Source organism: Heterodontus francisci, chromosome 33, assembly GCF_036365525.1.
Source record: "Heterodontus francisci isolate sHetFra1 chromosome 33, sHetFra1.hap1, whole genome shotgun sequence".
Classification (NCBI taxonomy): Eukaryota; Metazoa; Chordata; class Chondrichthyes; order Heterodontiformes; family Heterodontidae; genus Heterodontus; species Heterodontus francisci.
The window spans coordinates 46,090,628-46,109,322 of record NC_090403.1 but is presented as its reverse complement, the minus strand read 5'-3'; the positions used below and the strand labels follow the sequence as shown (position 1 = coordinate 46,109,322).

General features: G+C 44.2%; 1 protein-coding gene across 6 annotated transcripts in view; it reads left to right on the top strand.

Annotated features, from left to right (window-relative positions):
• LOC137348172 (thyroid hormone receptor alpha) overlaps window positions 1-18,695 on the top strand; it is a 320,012-nt gene that overhangs the window by 262,372 nt on the left and 38,945 nt on the right. For all 6 annotated transcript variants that reach the window (XM_068013470.1, XM_068013471.1, XM_068013472.1 and 3 more), the window contains one exon: window positions 640-704. In XM_068013470.1, the coding sequence (XP_067869571.1) occupies window positions 640-704 (65 nt within the window). The remainder of the gene's footprint in view (window positions 1-639; window positions 705-18,695) is intronic.

Genomic DNA, 18,695 nt, shown 5'->3' with positions numbered 1-18,695 from the left:
ACCTCTGCTTGGAATTTGCGCACTAGAAGCTACCTACGCTCACCGCATTAGTCGAGGAATTGGTTTTATGGCGTTCTCGCCGAACCACAAAACAGAAAAGGCCTCAAGTTGTTTTATTTTACTTGTCTGGTTGTACTGCCAGCCTGTGTCTGAAGCAGAGAGAGCAGCAGCGAAACCTGCCTGGCAACTCGCCGTGCAGCTTGGAGCTCAGGAGCTGAATTGACAGTCTGTCTGAAGGAGGCATTGTCCTCTCAGATGCACATGTGATATTGGGAGCAGGGAGGGCAATGAAAGGTATGAAGTAGATAAATAACAGTAGGAGCCGAGAAAAATTACTCCATGCACAAATAATCCAGACTGCACATATTTGAGCTGCACATCAGCAGAAATTCAATTTATTACGACTGATGCCCCTGGAGGTAACCACCAGCACTTTATAGTCCGGCTTCCCACTAGCCCGATAAAAAGGAAGCCTGTGGATTTAATGAGTGCAGAATGACACTTGTGATATATTTTTGTTCTGCGTTCACTTGGTTAGTTTTACCATAGCAGCTAATGGTAGTGTTTGGAACTATTCCCTGAGACTGACAGATGCTGTGAGGATTGAACGCATTAAAGTCTTATCTTTTTCCTTTGCAGGTGGCCAAATGGGAAGAGAAAACGAAAGAACAGTCAGTCCTCAATGAAATCCACCAGTATGTCAGGTACTGTCACACTCTCGACAAGGTTCAGAAAGGGTCAGTAAACCCGTCATGGTGGGCAGAGGGGTTGCAACTCTACTGGCTGTAATAAGGGAGTAATTTTGCCAGAGAAGTGGGAACGACTAAGAGTGATCCAGTTTGTGTAAGAAAGCAACTTTCTTTGGAACCAACCTCACGACACAGATCAAGCAGCCCATTTCAGGCAAGCAAAGGTTTTTTTTTAACTCTTTCGTGGGATGTGAGTGTCGCTGGCAAGGCCAGAATTTGTTGCCCATCCCAAATTGCCCTTGAGAAGGTGGTGGTGAGCCATCGTCTTGAACCGCTGCAGTCTGTGGGATGAAGGTACATTTGCCGTGCTGTTAGGGAAGGGAGTTCCAGGGATTTTGACCCAGCGACAGTGAAGGAACGGCGATATAGTTTAAGTCAAGATGGTGAGTGAGTTGGAGGGGAGCTTGCAGGTGGTGGTGTTCCTGTGTGTCTGCTGTCTTTATTCTTCTAGATGGTAGAGGTTGCATGTTTGGGAGGAGCTGTTGAAGGATCCTTGTGGAGTTGCTGCAGTGCAACATATGGATGGTACACACTGCTGTCACTGCGTCGGTGGTGGAGGGAGCGAATGTTGAAGGTGGCTGATGGGGTGCCGATCAAGCAGGTTGCTTTGTCCTGGATGGTGTCCAGCTTCTAGAGTATTGTTGGAGCTGCACTCATCCAGGCACATGGAGAGTATTCCATCATACTCCTGACTTGTGCCTTGTAGATAGTGAACAGATTTTGAGGAGTCAGAAGGGGAGTTACTCTGCAGAATTCCTAGCCTCTGGCCTGCTCTTGTAACCACAGTATTTATGTGGCTGGTCCAGTTCAGTTTCCGGTCAATGGTAACCCTAGGATGTTGATGGAAGTTACAGATAAGCAGCTATTCTGCTCTAGGCTTGGATACTTACGAGTAAATCCCAAATCAAATGGGAAGGAAAGTCTAGAGGGGGAGCAGATGAGATGTTAAACCAAGGACCTGATCAGGTGGACTCTAAAGTTTCCATGGCACCATTTTAAAACATAGTGAGGTACTTTCAGTGTCCTTGAAAATATTCCTCGCTCAACCAGCACCCCTAAAAGTTGATTAACTAATCATTCATTTCATTGCTGTTTATGGGATCTTGTCATTTGCTGTGGCTGTGTTTGCCCACATAATAACTTTCAATTCACTTTGAAGATATGATCGTGCACTACAAAACTGTAAGTCTTTCCTTTCGCAGTTTAGGAACATAGGAACAGAAGAAGGCCATTCAGCCCCTCAAGCTTGTTCTGCCATTCAGGGAGATCATGGCTGATCTGCAACCTAACTCCATATACCCGCCTATGCCCTTATCCCTTAATACCTTTGGTAACAAAAATCTATCAATCTCAGTGTTAAAATTAACAATTGATCCAGCATCAATTGCTGTTTGCGGAAGAGCGTTCCATACACATACCACCCTTTGCATGAAAAAGTGTTTGCTAATTTCACTCCTGAGAGGTCTGGCTCTAATTTATAGACTATGCGCCCAATCCTACACTCCCCAACTAGTGGAATTGGTTTCTCCCAATCTACCCTAACATTTCCCCTTGAATATCTTGAAAACTTTGATCAAATCACCTCTTAACCTTCTAAATTCCAGGGAATACAACCCTAGTTTGTGTAATCTCTCCTTGTAGCTTAATTCAAAAAGTCCCTCATAGATATTAACAAGATCTATGTTCAGGAAAATACTGAGCGTTGTTTTTGTTAAAGGCCTTTACTTCCAGAGAGAACCCAGCAGTAGAGCATGGCTACCCGAGCCGAACCCGACGGGACCCGACGACATGTGTCGGGTTCGGGTCGGGTCACTCTTCCGGGTCTGGCGTTCGGGCTTGGGTCGGGTCGGGCCGGGTCGGACACAGTGACAGCCAGGACGTCTAGGCGGGAAACACTCCGCACTAGTCTGTAGTGAACGATTCCATCGAAGGTAGAGCACAACCTCTTTAATATAACCAACTTTATTCTGGTGGTTGGGTGCGGGAGAAAGGACTCGGGCCAGGTCAGATGTGGTTCTGTCGGGCTCAGGTCGGGTTTCATTTGCAGGCCTTTACCCAGCAGGTAAATTAGATGAATCCATAATGTTGCCAAAGAGAAAACCTTCCCAAGGGCAAAGGCTTCCTCAAACATAAACCAACCTGAGAGCTAATCGGAAGCTGCCAGACAGCTCATGGGAACCTGACTGAGAGGGGAGGATTATTATAGATTAGAGATACATATTATATACTTTTGAAGTATCTCTCGACTTTCCTTCCCCTCTAATTTACTAACACAAGTCTAGAAGTTTCTCTGTTTAATAATTATAAAATCCCTTACTGTTGTTGTTATATCTGATGGTTTCAGTTGCTCCCTCCATTGTGTTGCCACACCTCTGTTGCCGGCCTTATTCCCTTTGGGCCCTTATACCAATCATACCATGGCTTGATGTAGTCTGTTCCAAATATCCGCTCATCCGACACATTGGGACAGTTTGTACAAAAAGAAAGGAACAAGCATATGTTTACAATTAAATCAAATGTGTGGATTTTGAATGCTGCCTTTCAATGAGAAACCCACAAGCTGTCAGATGAGGTTTTTCCATTGCACCAGTGAATGGATTGAAGTGACCATCAATTTTTTGTGGCTTCTTCACCTTTTGATGAAATAAATGAAAGCCAGCCCGGATTTGTTTGTTGCAAATCGCGTTTAACTAACTTGACTGAGTCCTTTGATGAAATCATGGAGAGGACTGATGAGAGTTGTGTGGTTGATGTCGTGTATATTGACTTTCAAAAGCCGTTTGATGAAGTGCCACATAATAAGCTTGTTTGCAAAGTTGAAGCCCATGAAAGTAAAGTGGCAGTGGAAGCGTGGGTACGAAATTGGCTGCAGGACAGAAAGCCAAGAGTAGTGGTGAAAGGTCGTTTATTACACTGGAAGGAAGTTCCCTCCGGGTATTGGTATTAGAACTGCTGCTTCTTTTCAACATACACTGAAGATCTGGACTTGGGCATCATTTCAAAGTTTGCAGATGACATGAAACTCGGAATTGTGGTAAACTGTGAGGCAGTAAGTAACAGACTTTAGGAGAGCAAAGAGTGGTGAAATGGGCGGATGAACTTTAATGCAGAGAAGTGTGAAGTGATTTTTAATAGGAAGAATGAGGAGAGGCAATATAAACTAAATGGTACAATTTTAAACCAAGTGTAAAAACTGATAAATGTGGTGACGCCAACTGGCCCCGAATTGGCTACGAATGAACCAATTGACCACAAAATCAAGTTACCTCACAGGAGCTAGTTAAACTTGTTCATGGGTCAGTTGGTAGCACTCTTACCTCCAACTTCGAAGATTGTGGGTTTAAGTCCCACAACAAGACCTGAGCACGTCATCCAGGCCGCCACAGGTGCAGTACCGAGGGAGTGTGGCATTGTCAGAGGTGCCGTATTACAGCTGAGATGTTAAGCTGGAACCTCATCTGTCTGCTCAGGTAGGAGAAACTCTAACAAGAGCAGAGAGTTTCCAAGTGCCGTAAGCAATATTCTTTACCTTATACCACCAAATCTGGTCATTCATTTACATTTTGTGACATCTTGCTATTTGCAAATTATCTGCCACGTTTGCATACATAACAACCAACATTGCACTTCAAAAAGGTTGGTTGTAAGACATCATGAGAACTTGGAAATGCAATATAAACACTAAGTATAGGGGAGGGGATAGGAGAGAAGGAAAAAGGGGATGGGGAGAGAGGTTGGAATTTTACGTGAAAGACACATTTCAAAAAATCTCTGTAGGTATATGAAGCTTTGAATTTGTTTCTAATATTATTCACTTTAATTTCACATCAGTGATATTCCCCATTCATATAATACAATTTGTTTTTAAAATATTAAGAAAATATAAAAATATGATGTAGATTTTCCTGATGGGTAACTGGCCCTCCGTGTTAAACTGCTGAGACTTGCAAATCAGGAAGGCTCTAGATTGAAGCATTATCCTGTACTGGGTTAACTGATCAGGACGAGGGGACTGATGGGGGAGCAGGAAGGTTATCTACAAGTAACCCTGGATGACGCAGTGCAAAGGTCACTCAGCATTCCCGCTTCTTATTGTGATGTACTGACCTCTGCTGGAGACATCATTGCAGGTTAGTGCTGGGTAAGGACAGGATCCAGCAGGGCTATGTTTCCCCTATGGTACAATAGCTGCCTATACCCGTTGTCTGGGCTCAATTGTGAAACATCAATACCTGGGCAAGGTACCAGAGGGCAACTGGCACCAATGAAAAGACACATGAGGAGGAGAGGGGGAAAAAGGGTCAATACTTAAAGCTCCTGCTTATATTTTTATAAGTCAACATTTTAATTAGCCTTTAACATTCTAAAAATAGTTGCGATTGATCCTGGAAAATTAATGAGGAAATGCTTCAATGGATCCAATGTTATTTATGACTCATGTTGGCAAATGCTTCTAACGTCCAGTCCCATTGGTATTGCATTCAGTTTTTAGTAAGTCATGTCAATTTTAGTACAAACTCGGTGAGGTGCAACTGGTGATTTAACTGTCCAGCATAAAACACTGGAAAGGGCTGAATTTTCTACTTTATTCGAGTAATGTGTGAAAAATTCTGTCCCATCCATGTGGTTTCTATGTGACCACAAATTATACAATGGGTATTACGGTACTTGAAAGTAGCACTCCTGTACACTGGGTATTACAGTACCCAAAAGTAGCATTCCAATATATACTCATGATGTTTTGTGTCCAGAACAGACCTGGCCCTGTGACTGGTATGGTATTTCTATCTTAACTACAAGCCAAGCAACCACCAACTTTTGATATAATCGCTAGCTGGACTCCCAGTGTCTTTAAAGAAGTGGGTAACATGTTCTCTTGAACCCATAAATATCACCATGCTGCTAATAGTTTAAAGTATTTTCCCAATACAAATAGATGACACTCTTTCTGCCTGTGTGCTGTCTGCTGGCGCAGTGTGTGTGATGAGCTCTGAATGTGAAGTAAACTAGTGTGAGTCACCTCTATTTTTATGTTTCAACTTGGTGTTTTTGGAGGCCTCGAGGATTTAGGTTGGCAGCAATTATTTTAATCGTTATTATTCAAAACTGAATTTAAGTACATGCATTGCTGAACATGTTAACAAACTGCCTGAATGTTTCATCGAGTGTGCTCCGCCCATGAGGCAACAGGTTTTCACTATTAAGTCTTAAAGCCACACCAGGAAGACCCAGGTTCAATCATTGTCTGTGTTGAGTTAACTGATCGCAGCCAATGCTTTTTTATAATTCAGTCATGGGATGTGGGCATTTATTACTCATCACTCATTGCCCTCGAGAAGGTGGCGATGAGCTGCCTTCTTGAATACAGATATTTCAGAGTGCAGTTAAGAGTCAACCACATTGCTGTGAGTCTCGAGTCACATGTAGGCCAGACCAGGTAAGTATGGTGGATTTCCTTCCCTCATGGACATGAGTGAACCAGATGGGTTTTACAACAACTCTACAGTTTCATGGTCACCATAACTGAGACTGGCCTTTTATCCCAGTTTTTTATTTAATTAATTACATTTAAATTCCCTATCTGCCATGGTGGGATTTGCACTCATACCTCCAGATCATTAGTCCAGGCCTTTAGATTACCAGTCCAGTAACATAGCTGTGCTACCGTATCCCTCAAGTAAAGACGTTATAATAGGTGGCGCCGCTCCCAGAACAGGCAGAAAAAATAGCCCAGACTCCCAGTGCTGGTTGCCTTCTATCAGCCCTCTTCCTGTAACATGCACACGTGTGGATGTCACATGATTGCACAATCAGACTGGGCTGCAGTGCCCCTCACAGTCGAATTGCATGCCGACACTCGCGGTCAAGACACCCGCGTGAATAATAGCCACTGAGCCAAGAACCAAAAGAGCCATCAACGCACGTGGAAAACTATAGCAGACACGAAAGCTGTTATGGCAGAAAGAGGAGGAAAACAAGGATAAGTTCTTATATTTAATATAAGTTGCACAGTGCTGTCACGGCACTGTACAAAAATATCAAAGAAGGAAAGCAACAAGCTGGTTAAACAATGAACTCTTTCCTGTCAAACATCCGGGACAGTGAACATAGGATGCGGCACAGTGGTGCAGTGGTTAGCACCGCAGCCTCACAGCTCCAGTGACCTGGGTTTAGTTCTGGGTACTGCCTGTGTTGAGTTTGCAAGTTCTCCCTGTGACCGTGTGGGTTTCCGCTGGGTGCTCTGGTTTCTCCCCACAGCCAAAGACTTGCAGGTTGATAGGTAAATTGGCCATTGTAAATTGCCCCTAGTGTAGGTAAGTGGTAGGAGAATGATGGGGATGTGGTAGGGAATATGGTGTTAATGTAGGATTAGTATAAATGGGTGGTTGTTGGTTGGCACAGACTCGGTGGGCCGAAGGGCCTGTTTCAGTGCTGTATCTCTAAATAAATAAAAATATAATATTTTGGAGGTTTGCTTCATTGATTTTGCACAACTGTCTTCAGGAGATTTAAACAGAAGAAAAGTCAGGGACTAGAATAGGATTTTTTGACTGCTGGAGGCTCAGTCCTCCAAGAGCTACTACAGAACCCAGCTGCATTGTGAACCTTCCTAAATATTTCACCTCAAATATCCTCCTGGCCTGATTCCTCCAAACATGTTCAATATTTGCCAAGGTCAAATCTGAAATTCTTCAAAGAGTCGGAGGCGAGGTGAGAATTTTAATTTTTACACAGAGAGTTGCTGTGATCTGGAACGCGCTGCCTGAAAGGGTGGTGGAAGCAGATTCAATAGTAGCTTTCAGAAGGGAATTGAATAACTACTTGAAAGGAAGAAAATTGCAGGCTATGCAGCAAGAGCAAGGGGCGAGGAACAATTTGGATAACTCCTTCAAAGAGCCAGCACAAGCAAGGTCGGTCGAATGGCTTCCTTTGTGCAGTAAAATTCAATGATTCTGAAGTGACCCCTGGCCCCGATGTTTAGCTGCCACAAGTCTGTGAAAGTTTCAAGGCTTTTCGTGGCATTTGCGACCATGAACGACGTCTAGACTATTAATTCATCCCTCAGCAGATTTATAATATTTATTATTAAAGCAAAATACTGTGGATGCTGAAAATTTGAAATATAAAGCGAAAATGCTGGAAATCCTCAGGAGGTGAGGCAGCATCTGTGGAGAGAGGTACAGAGTTGACGGGGTGAAATTTAACCCCCAAAAACGGGTGGTTTGGGACTGGGTGAAATGTTAAAATTTTAAAATCTCAAACCTGCCTCTAACCCGCCCACTTTCAGGTTTAACGGAAACGAGACAGGAGGAGGGCAGCCAACCCACTCCCAGGAGGCGAGTTTGCCATATAAATATTTTAGTAAGCCTCAATGTCAAATTTTGTTTGATAACCCTATATAAATGCAAGTTGTTGTTTACCATGGTGTAACTTTGCATATGATCAGAATTCAGAGTCTTGCAGCAACCCTCTGATCTGAATTATGCAGTCATCCAAATAGAGTTATGTTGTGGGAGATCTAAGTCTTCAATGAGGAAATAAACGTGAGCCGTTAAGAGCTTCTGAAGTGTTGACATTTCAGTGTTGTTGTATATGGGGATGTTTCTGAGACTGTAATTCAAGATGGGGACATCATGCTGAAGACAGTGTTTGTGTGGTGCGAATGTTACTTGCCACTTATCAGCCCAAGCCTGGATTTTGTCCAGATCTTGCTGCATGCTCTCATGGTCATGCTTAAGTATCTGAGGAAAAGTGAATGGAACATTCAATGGAATGTAATCATCAATAAACATCCCCACTTCTGACCTTACGATGGAGGGAAGATCATTGATGAAGCAGCTGAAGATGATTAGGTCTAGGACACTACCCTGAGTCATAGAGTTATACAGCACAGAAACAGGCCCTTCAGCCCAACATGTCTGTGCCAGCCATCAAGCATCTAACTATTCTAATCCCATTTCCCAGCACTTGGCCAGTAGCCTTGTATGCTATGGCGTTTCAAGTGCTCAAATAAATACTTCTTAAATGTTGTGAGGGTTCCTGCCTCTACCACCTCTTCAGGCAGTACGCTCCAGATTCCAACCACCCTCTGGGTAAAAAAAGTTTTCCTCAAATCCCCTCTAAACCTCCTGACCCTTACCTTATATCTATGCCCCCTGGTTATTGACCCCTCTGATAAGGGAAAAAGTTTCTTCCTGTCTACCCTATCAATGCCCCTCATAATTATGTATACCTCAATTATATTCCCCCCTCAGCCTTCTCTGCTCTAAGGAAAACAATCCTAGCCTTTTCAGTCTCTCTCTTCATAGCTGAAATGCTCCAGCCCAGGCAACATCCTGCAGTGACATATTGGGCTGAGATGATTGGCCTCCAACAACTAGAACTTTGCACCAGGTTTGACTGCAGCCACTGAGGGGTTTTCTCCCTGATTCCTATTGACATCTATTTTACTGGGGCTCCTTGGTTCCAGACTCGACCGAAGGCTGCCTTAATGTCAAGGGCAGTTACTCTCACCTCACTTCTGGAATTCAGCTCTTGTGTCTATATTTAAACCAAGGCTGTGATGTGGTCTTAGGCCAAGCGATAGTGGCGGAACCCAAACTGACCCTCGGTGGGCATGTTTTTGATGAGTAAATGCCACTTGATAGAGATGTTGGAGACAACTTTCATCACTTTGCTGGTGATTGGGAGTAGGCTGATAGAGGGTAACTGGTCAATATGGATTTGTCCTGATTGTTGAGGACAGGACAGGGCAATTTTACACGTTGTCAGTTGGATGCCAGAGTTGTAGCTGCAATGAAACAGCTTGGTTAGATGTGTGGCTAGTTCTGCAGCACAGGTCCTCATACATAATGAAATACAGAATAGATGGTATGATATAGAATGCATACTGTGATACAGAATCCATTCAAAAAAAGACTTGCCCCTTTCACAACCTCAGGATGTCCCAAAGCTCTTTACAGTCACTTAAGTACCTTTGAAATGTCGTCACTATTGCACTCTAGAAAATGCGGAAGCCAATTTACGCACAGCAAGGTCACAAAAACTGCATGAAATAATGGCCAGGTTATCTGTCTTAACAATGTTGATTGAGGGACAAATATTGGCCAGGATACCAGGGATAACTCCGCTGCTCTTCTTCAAAATAGTGCCATAGGATCTTTTACATCCACCTGAGAAAGTAGATATGCAGCACTCCCACAGTACTGACACTGGAGTGTCAGCCTAGACTAGGTGCTCCAGTCTCTGGAGGGAGTATTGAACCCACAACCATCTGACTCGAGAGACTGGAGTGTTACCACTGAGCCACAGCTGACATCTACATGATATAATGTAGAATACACATTTTATTAGAGAGTCCATGGCAAAGTACAGCATATGAAGCATCCCACTACCTCCCTCACCCTCCCACCCACCCTCCCAATGGAAACTCCTATGTCCAGCTAATGCCAGATGCAAAAGTTGAGCCCATACTGCTCCAGCAGACATAGCATGTGTCTTGTCTGGCAGTGAAACTCTTGCTAATGGATTGACTTTACTGAGGCTGCAGTTGAGTTTGAGAGATTTTTAACACCAGCGTCTCCCCCCTCCCCCCTCCCTCTCCCCCTCCCTCTCCCCCCCTCTTCCACCCCTCTCCCCTCCCTCTCTCTCCCCCCTCATTTCTCCCCCCTCACTCTTCCCCCTCCCTCTCCCCCCTCTCCCCTCTCCCCCTTCCCCCCTTGTGCACCTCCACCCCACCAGGGGCCATGACAATCAGGGTAGCCTCTTGTTGCCCCATTGGGGGTGGGCCGTTGCAGCCAAACTTGCACCATTGCCCTTTACCCCCCAATTGCAATTGATTGTTGTGTAATTAATTTGCCGATGATAAAACAGCATCAAAACCCCATCACTCTATAAGTACATTAGATACCCCTGCTTCAGGTGGGCATACTTTAGGGTGGTAGTTGTAAAAGCAGAACGGCCAACAGGGGTTGACGTTGACCAGTCGTGCCTCTTCAGATGATGTCAGGATAGAAGGAACATCCCTGCCGTTAGAATTTTAGGGATAAAAACCTGGCAGATCCTGGTCCTTCACCAAATTCCACCCCACCAACTCCCTGCAGGCATTGTGTCCTCCTCCCCACCTCGCAGAGTTTCATCACTCTCATCTGTAGGGAATCTGATCTGATTGCACTTTAATGCAATCTTGTTTTGACCAGTTTAATTTGTTTTATGTATTTTATTCCATCTTTGTATACACTCCGTTGTCTTAGCAACAGGACCTTGTGGTAAACTAAATGGATCATCCTGCATGAATATATTACGGTTTTCTAGAATTTATATGTGGTTTTTAAGAAATATATATGTCAAGTCTAATTACTGACTTGGTGTAACATCACCAAGCACTCCCAGCAGTGGTCTGTAGCATACTGTTCCTTTATTGTTCACTTGATATGTAGGGCCACTAGAGGGAGTCGATAATTAAGTTTCAGTTTGCAGCAGCAATCCAGAAGATAGTGCTGTGTGTTTCTTCCAGTGATTTACAATAGCAGATCTACAATGAGAGATCTTACTTTTTTTTTATTCATTCATGGGTTGTGGGCTTTGCTGGCTAGGCCAGCATTTATTGCCCATCCCTAATTGCCCTTGAGAAGGTGGTGGTGAGCTGCCTTCTTGAACTGCTGCAGTCCATGTGGGGTAGGTACACCCACAGTGCTGTTAGGAAGGGAGTTCCAGGATTTTGACTCAGCGACAGTGAAGGAGCGGCGATATAGTTCCAAGTCAGGATGGTGTGTGGCTTGAAGGGGAACTTGCAGGTAGTGGAGATCCCATGCATCTGCTGCATGTCCTTCTAGGTGGTAGAGGTCATGGGTTTGGAAGGTGCTGTCGAAGGTCCATAATCTACATGTACCTACTCCTCCCTCCATCCAATAGCTTGCCGCTGTTTCTCACCTCTCACTGAGGAGGATATTTTGAGATATTGGTTATTGGGGGTTGAGAAAAATGAGGCATACACATGGAGAAATGTAAACCATGCTGTAAAGTCTAGATTGGCAGCCATTATGAATGTCATTTCAGCGCTTAACCCAACCATTAGAGAGATTCGTTTGGAATTGAGGGGTCATTTTACAACGACTATGGCTATGGATGAAATAATTAACTGAGAGCATTTTCTAGATGACCTGTACTACTGCCTTGTTATTGTAAAAAAGTCATTGGATAATGAAATGATCTTTCCATTGGAAGTTTGTGTTGTCTGTTCCACCCACTCTTGGTGGTTTCTCTCTGCTCTTGGGGACGGTTCCAGAACAGATTTTTTGTTCTCCAATCTTATTGGCTGATGGATGATTGTGGCTTTACCTAATCCATCATGGCAACTGTGTAATAGAACTGCAATTTCCTTTGGTTACATAGCAAGCAGCCATTTACCAGCTGTCACCTCATGGCCAGACAGCCTAAATCATTGAAAATGTGTTAACATTCGTGATTTTATCTTACTCTTCCATTAAAATATTGCCCTTTTTGTGACCTCCATGCAATTTGTCATTCTATCGGGGAAGCAAATGTGACCTTTTTGCCTTGTAGATCTGCAGTCAGGAGAATCTATCTGATTAATACCATGTTTATCTCTCGCACCTGGTGTTGCATTTACATTAAAATCCCCAAGCAAAGAAAACATTATAATTAATTATAGGCTCAATGGAACTTAAACTACATCTCAAGATAATGAAAAGCATCAATAGCTAACATGAGAGAGACTGATCAACTGATTTACCTTGTTATCACCAGCTCATAAGGAGGGAGTGTTGATCTACGTTTATTTACCATCAATGTCCAAAGACAGTACTTGTGGTAATGTGATGAGCACTATGTACAATCCCTGCAGTCTGCTTAGCTTCCCCTACATCCTATCATATAGCAGTCATTTTATCCACTTTGTTTGCATAATCTCACTATGCTTGAGCTCTACAATCTCTTCCAGCTCCATGTCCCAATTCACTCTTCCAATCTCCTAACACACCCCCGGCACTCTAGAATTCTCCTCCTTAGTCCCTCCACCTTGTTACAACACCAGCCAGCTTCAAAAGCTTCCTCTTCAAGCAGATGTTCAATTACTTTCAGCGGACAATGAGGGGAGGGGATGTTAAATTACTCCTACGGTAAGCTTAGTGTAAAAGGCAGAAGTGAGTAGAAAATAGCACTTCCTTCTTTGTACGAGCATCATTTTTCACTAAATTTAGTGCAACGAGCAATCTTATCCGCAGATTGCTGGACCATGCAGGGGGTCAGATTGGAGGAAGCCAGGCTCTCCCACTTGGACATTAGTGCAATTTTTCCCAAGATTTTCAAAAATTCTTTCTTGAAATGTAGGCTTTGCTGACAAGGGCAGCATTTACTGCCCAATGCTAATATCACCGAACTCACATCTCTCAGGGTACGTCACATACGAGTTAGCTTGAAATACAAAGGGGTAGGATCTCGACTTTGTACAATTATACAAAACAAATGATAGCAAGTCAGCAGCCAGTTTTACATCTCTTCCGATTTTTGTATTTCCACTGAAGTCAATGCTATCACCTGTTTAACCCTATCAGACAAAGTCAAAATCCTAGTGACCGTTATGTCGACAAACCTGAAATGGAAACAAATGATATTGGCCTGGATTTTGTGGTCATCAGAGAAGCGATGGTGCATTTTGCTGACTGTGGAGAAAGCTTCCCGCAAAGATCTAGTGACTTCTGTGGCGCAGACTTCCCCTTTCCGAACATCAGTTTGAATCTGACGCCAAGTCAAGACGATCTCCAATCATCCGGCAGCATTGATGACTGCAAGCAGGGTAAGCAGCCAATCACATTGAAGTATTCTCACAGACAGCAAACCAGGAAGTTAAAAGCACAGAATCCCTTTACTTTTAATGAAAAATTTCAGATAGTGAAATCAATGATTTATGATTTGTGTAATTTTTCTATCAAAATGGAGAAATTTGACATTCTACAAATATGAAATTAGCTTTTCAGGGCTAGCGAGGGTGTTTAGCAGTAATTATGAAAATAGTGCACTGTTAAAAACCCAGTTACACCTCATTCAACAAGGTGTAACTTTTTTCAAGGGTTTTTACAGCAAGACTAACAGTGTTAGAGTAGAAGTTCTCATCTATTCATAGATTTCCCATTGATTGCAGTCTGGGGCGACCTCAACAGTGTACTCTGGAGAAGCGTTAAATCGCTGTCGGCATCTTCTGGATTTCCACACTATTCTGCTCATGTGAGTAGTTGCAAAGTTGCTGTCAGTTTCAGTGGAGTAATGACTGCAAGCCCTGACAGTTTCATCCTCATTATCAAAGCACCATCCAGGCCAATGGAAATTAACAGCAGCAAAAACAAGAAATGCTGGATTCACTCAGCAGGTCTGGCAGCATCTGTGGAAAGAGAAGCAGAGTTAACGTTTCGGGTCAGTGACCCTTCTTCGGAACTGACAAATATTAGAAAAGTCACAGATTATAAACAAGTGAGGTGGGGGTTGGGCAAGAGATAACAAAGGAGAAGGTGCAGATTGGACCAGGCCACATAGCTGACCAACAGCAGGTCGGTCAGTTTTTGTAAGGAACGTTGACAAATTCACATTTTGGAGTGTGGATGCTTTAGCTAACAACTTTGAAAACATCAACCTACCTTTTCTCTTTACCCTGCTGATACTCCTAGCACATTCAGTTTTTACTCAAGCGCCAGACTTGTTAGTGCTACAGTAAATGGGATCTTAACTTCCGCAGGGACAGATTGCTGGCAGAATGTGCTCTTTTTAATGAGCTTTTGACTCCTATTTGAAAGCAACATTATCTGGTTTTCAGTCTGTTGAGGTTCATTCAAATGTCAGTGCAGATGCTTTAGATTCTCAATCACTTGTTTAATGAGCCTCATTGTTCTGGTTGACATGAGTTGGAATTTGTTCTATAAAACCTTTAATTAACAACTGTTCCTTGTGAAGTGCCGTTATTTTTGCACATGCTTATTAAGCTAAGTCCATGGGCTGAATTTTCCTGTGGGTATCGGGACCAAGTGGGAGTCCCAAGCCCACACTTGCAGGCAGCGGGACTGGCACGGAGATATTCCCAGAGGCTGCCTCCTAATTGGCCGTCTCCAGCGTCCAATTAAAGACAGCGGGCAGGCTCCCGATGCTGCCGACCCAATCAGAGGACTGGCGGCTCTGAAGCCTTGGCAGCCCCACGAGGAGAGGTGGGCGCTGCTGAGGCAGGTCAGGGACCGCGAGAGTGCCTCAACGTGGAGGTGCCCTCAGACAGATAAGTTGAAAATAAAAATTCAGTGCAGCTAAGCAGGTAGGCCCCTCTGATCGGAGGGGAAAGCCCTCCGGATGCCTCATTGGGGCTGCAGGGGCGAGGACTGCCTTCCCTGCCCACGGTGCCCTCTTTGCGCCGTGAAGCCTCCGGTTTCAATGGCCCCCCTGACTGCCGGAGGGAGTCTCCATGGGGCTGGAAGTCTCCCGGCGGGTTGCTCCGGCGCTGGGAAACTGCCGATGGGCCAACTAAATTGCCCCTAATTGGGGCCTTTCATTGGCTGCCCGCCTTCGTTCAGCAGGAAGTCAGTCTGTTTCCCTGCCCATTGCTGGGAAACTTCCCCGGCGGTGGGAATGCATTAGGGAACCGTCCTGCCCCCATCTTTACTCCTGCCTCCACAGGGCTAGGAAAATCCTGCCCCTTGAACCCGATGCCATTACTTTTTAATTGTATCACCGTCTCCGAGGGGTGTACTTGAATACTTGAAATACAGGAAAATCACCCTTGGAGTGACTGCACCACTGAATGAGTTCCCTCCTGTAAATGGAATGTTTGGTCAATTGTTTGCTTTTCCAGGCCTACAATTAAAAAGCAAGAGTTGCCCGAATGGGTGCAGCTCCAACAGCACTCAAGGGACTTAACACCAACCAGGACAAACCAGATCAACACCCCAACCACTGGCTTAAACACTCCCTCCCTCCACAATCAATGCACTGTGGCTGCTGTCCACAGGGTGCACAGCAGCAACTCACCCCCAGGCCTCTTCAGCAGCCAAACCCACAGCCTTTCCTACCTAGAAGGACAAGGGGAGCAAGTGCACATGGGAATATCATGAAGTTTTGAAGTCATACAGCATCCTGACTTGGACATAAATCACCATTCCTTCATCATTGTTGGGTCAAAATCCTGGAACTCCCGAGCGAACAGCATTGTAGGGACACCCCAACACACGGGCTGCAGTGGTTGAAAAAGAAGGCTCGCCACCACCTTCTCAAGGGATGGACAATAAATGCCGACCTTGCTAATGACGTCCACGTGCCATGAATGATTTTTTTGTTTCAAAATTAAAAATTCTCAGGTGGTAGCTTCAGGGTTCTGACTGTGCATTTTACAACTACTTTCATTCAGTATTGGCCAGTCTCAGACCTTCTATAGTTCTATGATGGAGCAGCTGCTGTCACCTCAGAAGCTGGCTAGATCCTTCCCAAGGCCGAATATGGTGCGATCAAGTTCATGTGAATGATTGAAGAATGATCGACATTTATTCACAATTTTACATTGTGTTTTGAAACTTGCATACATACTACAGGACAAAGATAATTGTACTTTCAGCTGGTAGCACTCTCGTCAGAAGGTTGTGGAAAAGCGGTTTCCAGTGGCGTTCACAGGGCTCAGTGTTGGGTCCCTTGCTGTTTGTGGTATATATTAATGGTTTGGACTTAAATGTGGGAGGCATGATTGGGAAATTTGGGGATGACACAAAAATTGGCTGTGTAGTTGATAGAGAAGAGGATGGCTATTGACTCCAGAATGATATCAATGGTTTCGTTGAGTGGGCAGAAAAGTGGCAAATGGCGAAGTGTGAGGTAATGCATTTGGAGAGGGCAAACAAAGCGAGGGAATACACAATAAACAGGAGGATATTGAGAGGGGTAGAGGAAGTGAGAGATCTTGGGGTGCGTGTCCACAGGTCCCTGAAGGTGGCAGGACAGGTAGATAAAGTGGAGAAGAAGGTATATGGAGTGCTTTCCTTTATTGGCTGAGGTATAGAATACAAAAGCAGGGATGTAATGCTGGAATTGTATAAAATGCTGGTTAGGCCACAACTGGAGTATTGTGTACAGTTCTGGGCACCACATTACAGGAAGGACATAATTGCTTTGGAAAAATTACAGAGGAGATTTACAAGAATGTTGCCAGGTGTCAGGCAAACCCCCACCTGCCAAGACTGAGGTACACATGATTTCGCCACATGAACATTAAAACTTAAAATTGCAAGCTCCTGGCTGGCAGGACATTGGCATAGTACCAGACAGTGTTGAAACAAAGGAACCAGTCCCCGCCCCAATACACAGAAGAGACCTGGTCAAACCAGTCGGTCATGTGACTGATGAAGATAGTAACAGACCTCTAGACACCCTTCTCACCTGATCGTAACAGAAATTGGGGGCTAGCATCTGGGATTTTTCCCACAGATGAATGAGTGAAATTGGAAGTGGGAAAGCCAAATTGTTCCCAATCAAAAAGAGCGAATCAATACAGGTTTTCTTGTGGTTGTGTGTAACTGAATATTAACATGTCTGCAACTGAAGCGAGTAGCTCTCTAAGCCAGGGTGAAGTAACTTGGGAGAAGTTAAAAGTACTGTCTATGGAGGAGTTGAGAAAAATGGCTGAGCAGTGTGGGATCACTGTATGTGGCAAGGCTAGGAAGTCTGAACTCCTAAGATTAGTGGCCAACCATTTTTCCCTTGTATCTGAAGATGCGGAAGCAATGTTAGAAGCAAACCCAGACAGGGTACTGCAAGCAAAGATACAATTGGAACAAATGAAACTGAATTAGAGGGAAAAGAGAGAAAGAGACAGGAGTGGGAGAAAGAAACAGCCTTCAAGAAGGAACAGGAAGAGGAAGAGAAAGAGAAAGCCTTTTAAACGGAACGTGAAGAAAATGATAGGCAGGACAGAGAGAAAGAAAGACAGGAGAAGGAACGAGAGAGAGAGAGAGAGAAAGAATATTCCAGAAAGAATGTGAAGAAAGAGAGTTGAAGTAGCTTGAGTTAACTAGGGGGCGACAGAGTAACCCTTGTGCCAATATAGAGGAGCAGAATTCAGGGCTGGGAACAAAATTGCTAAAAATCGCTCAATTAAATCCAAAATTCAATGAGGAAGATGTGGAAGCGATTTTTGTGTCATTTCAGAAATTGGCAAGGCAGCTAAAATGGCCAGCTGAGACCTGGGCTCTCTTATTGCAAAGCAAACTAACCAGAAAAGCCCATGAAGTTTATTCCTTGTTACAGATGAGAGTTCATCAAATTATGAACTGACGAAAAATGCTATCCTTGGGGCATATGAATTAGTACCTGAAGCCAATCGCCAAAAGTTTAGAACCCTCAAAAATCAAGCCAATCAAACTTATCTGAAGTTTGAAAGAAGTAAGCAGCTGGCTTTTGATCAGTGGCTGAAGGCTTTAAAAATACAGCTCAGCTATGCGACTCTCAGAGAAATAATCCTGTTAGAGGAATTTAATAACTCTCTCCCATTCTCAATAAAGACCCATGTAGAGGAGTAGAGGTTTCAGGGAGCCCGGCAAGCAGCCGTTCTGGCCGATGAATTTGCTTTAATTTATAAGTCGGTTTCCCAGGGGAGAACCTTTCCTAATCACCCTCACAAATCCGAAAAGGACAAAGGGTGGGAAGATGATATCTGCCTAGGCAGTCCTGGAAGAGAAAGGAAAGCAGGAGATACAGGGGGCCCTCCTCCAGCCAAAACGGAAGATGCTGTGAGCAAGAGTGAGACCTGGAGACCTATGTGCTTCCATTGTAATAAGGCAGGGCATTTAAACGCTGACTGCTGAAAACTAAAGGGGAAACTGGTTGGGTTAATCAGGGCACACCTGCTCAGTGCAGACGGGACCCTGATGGAAAACACAGAACAAGCTGTGGCTTTAACTGCAGTAA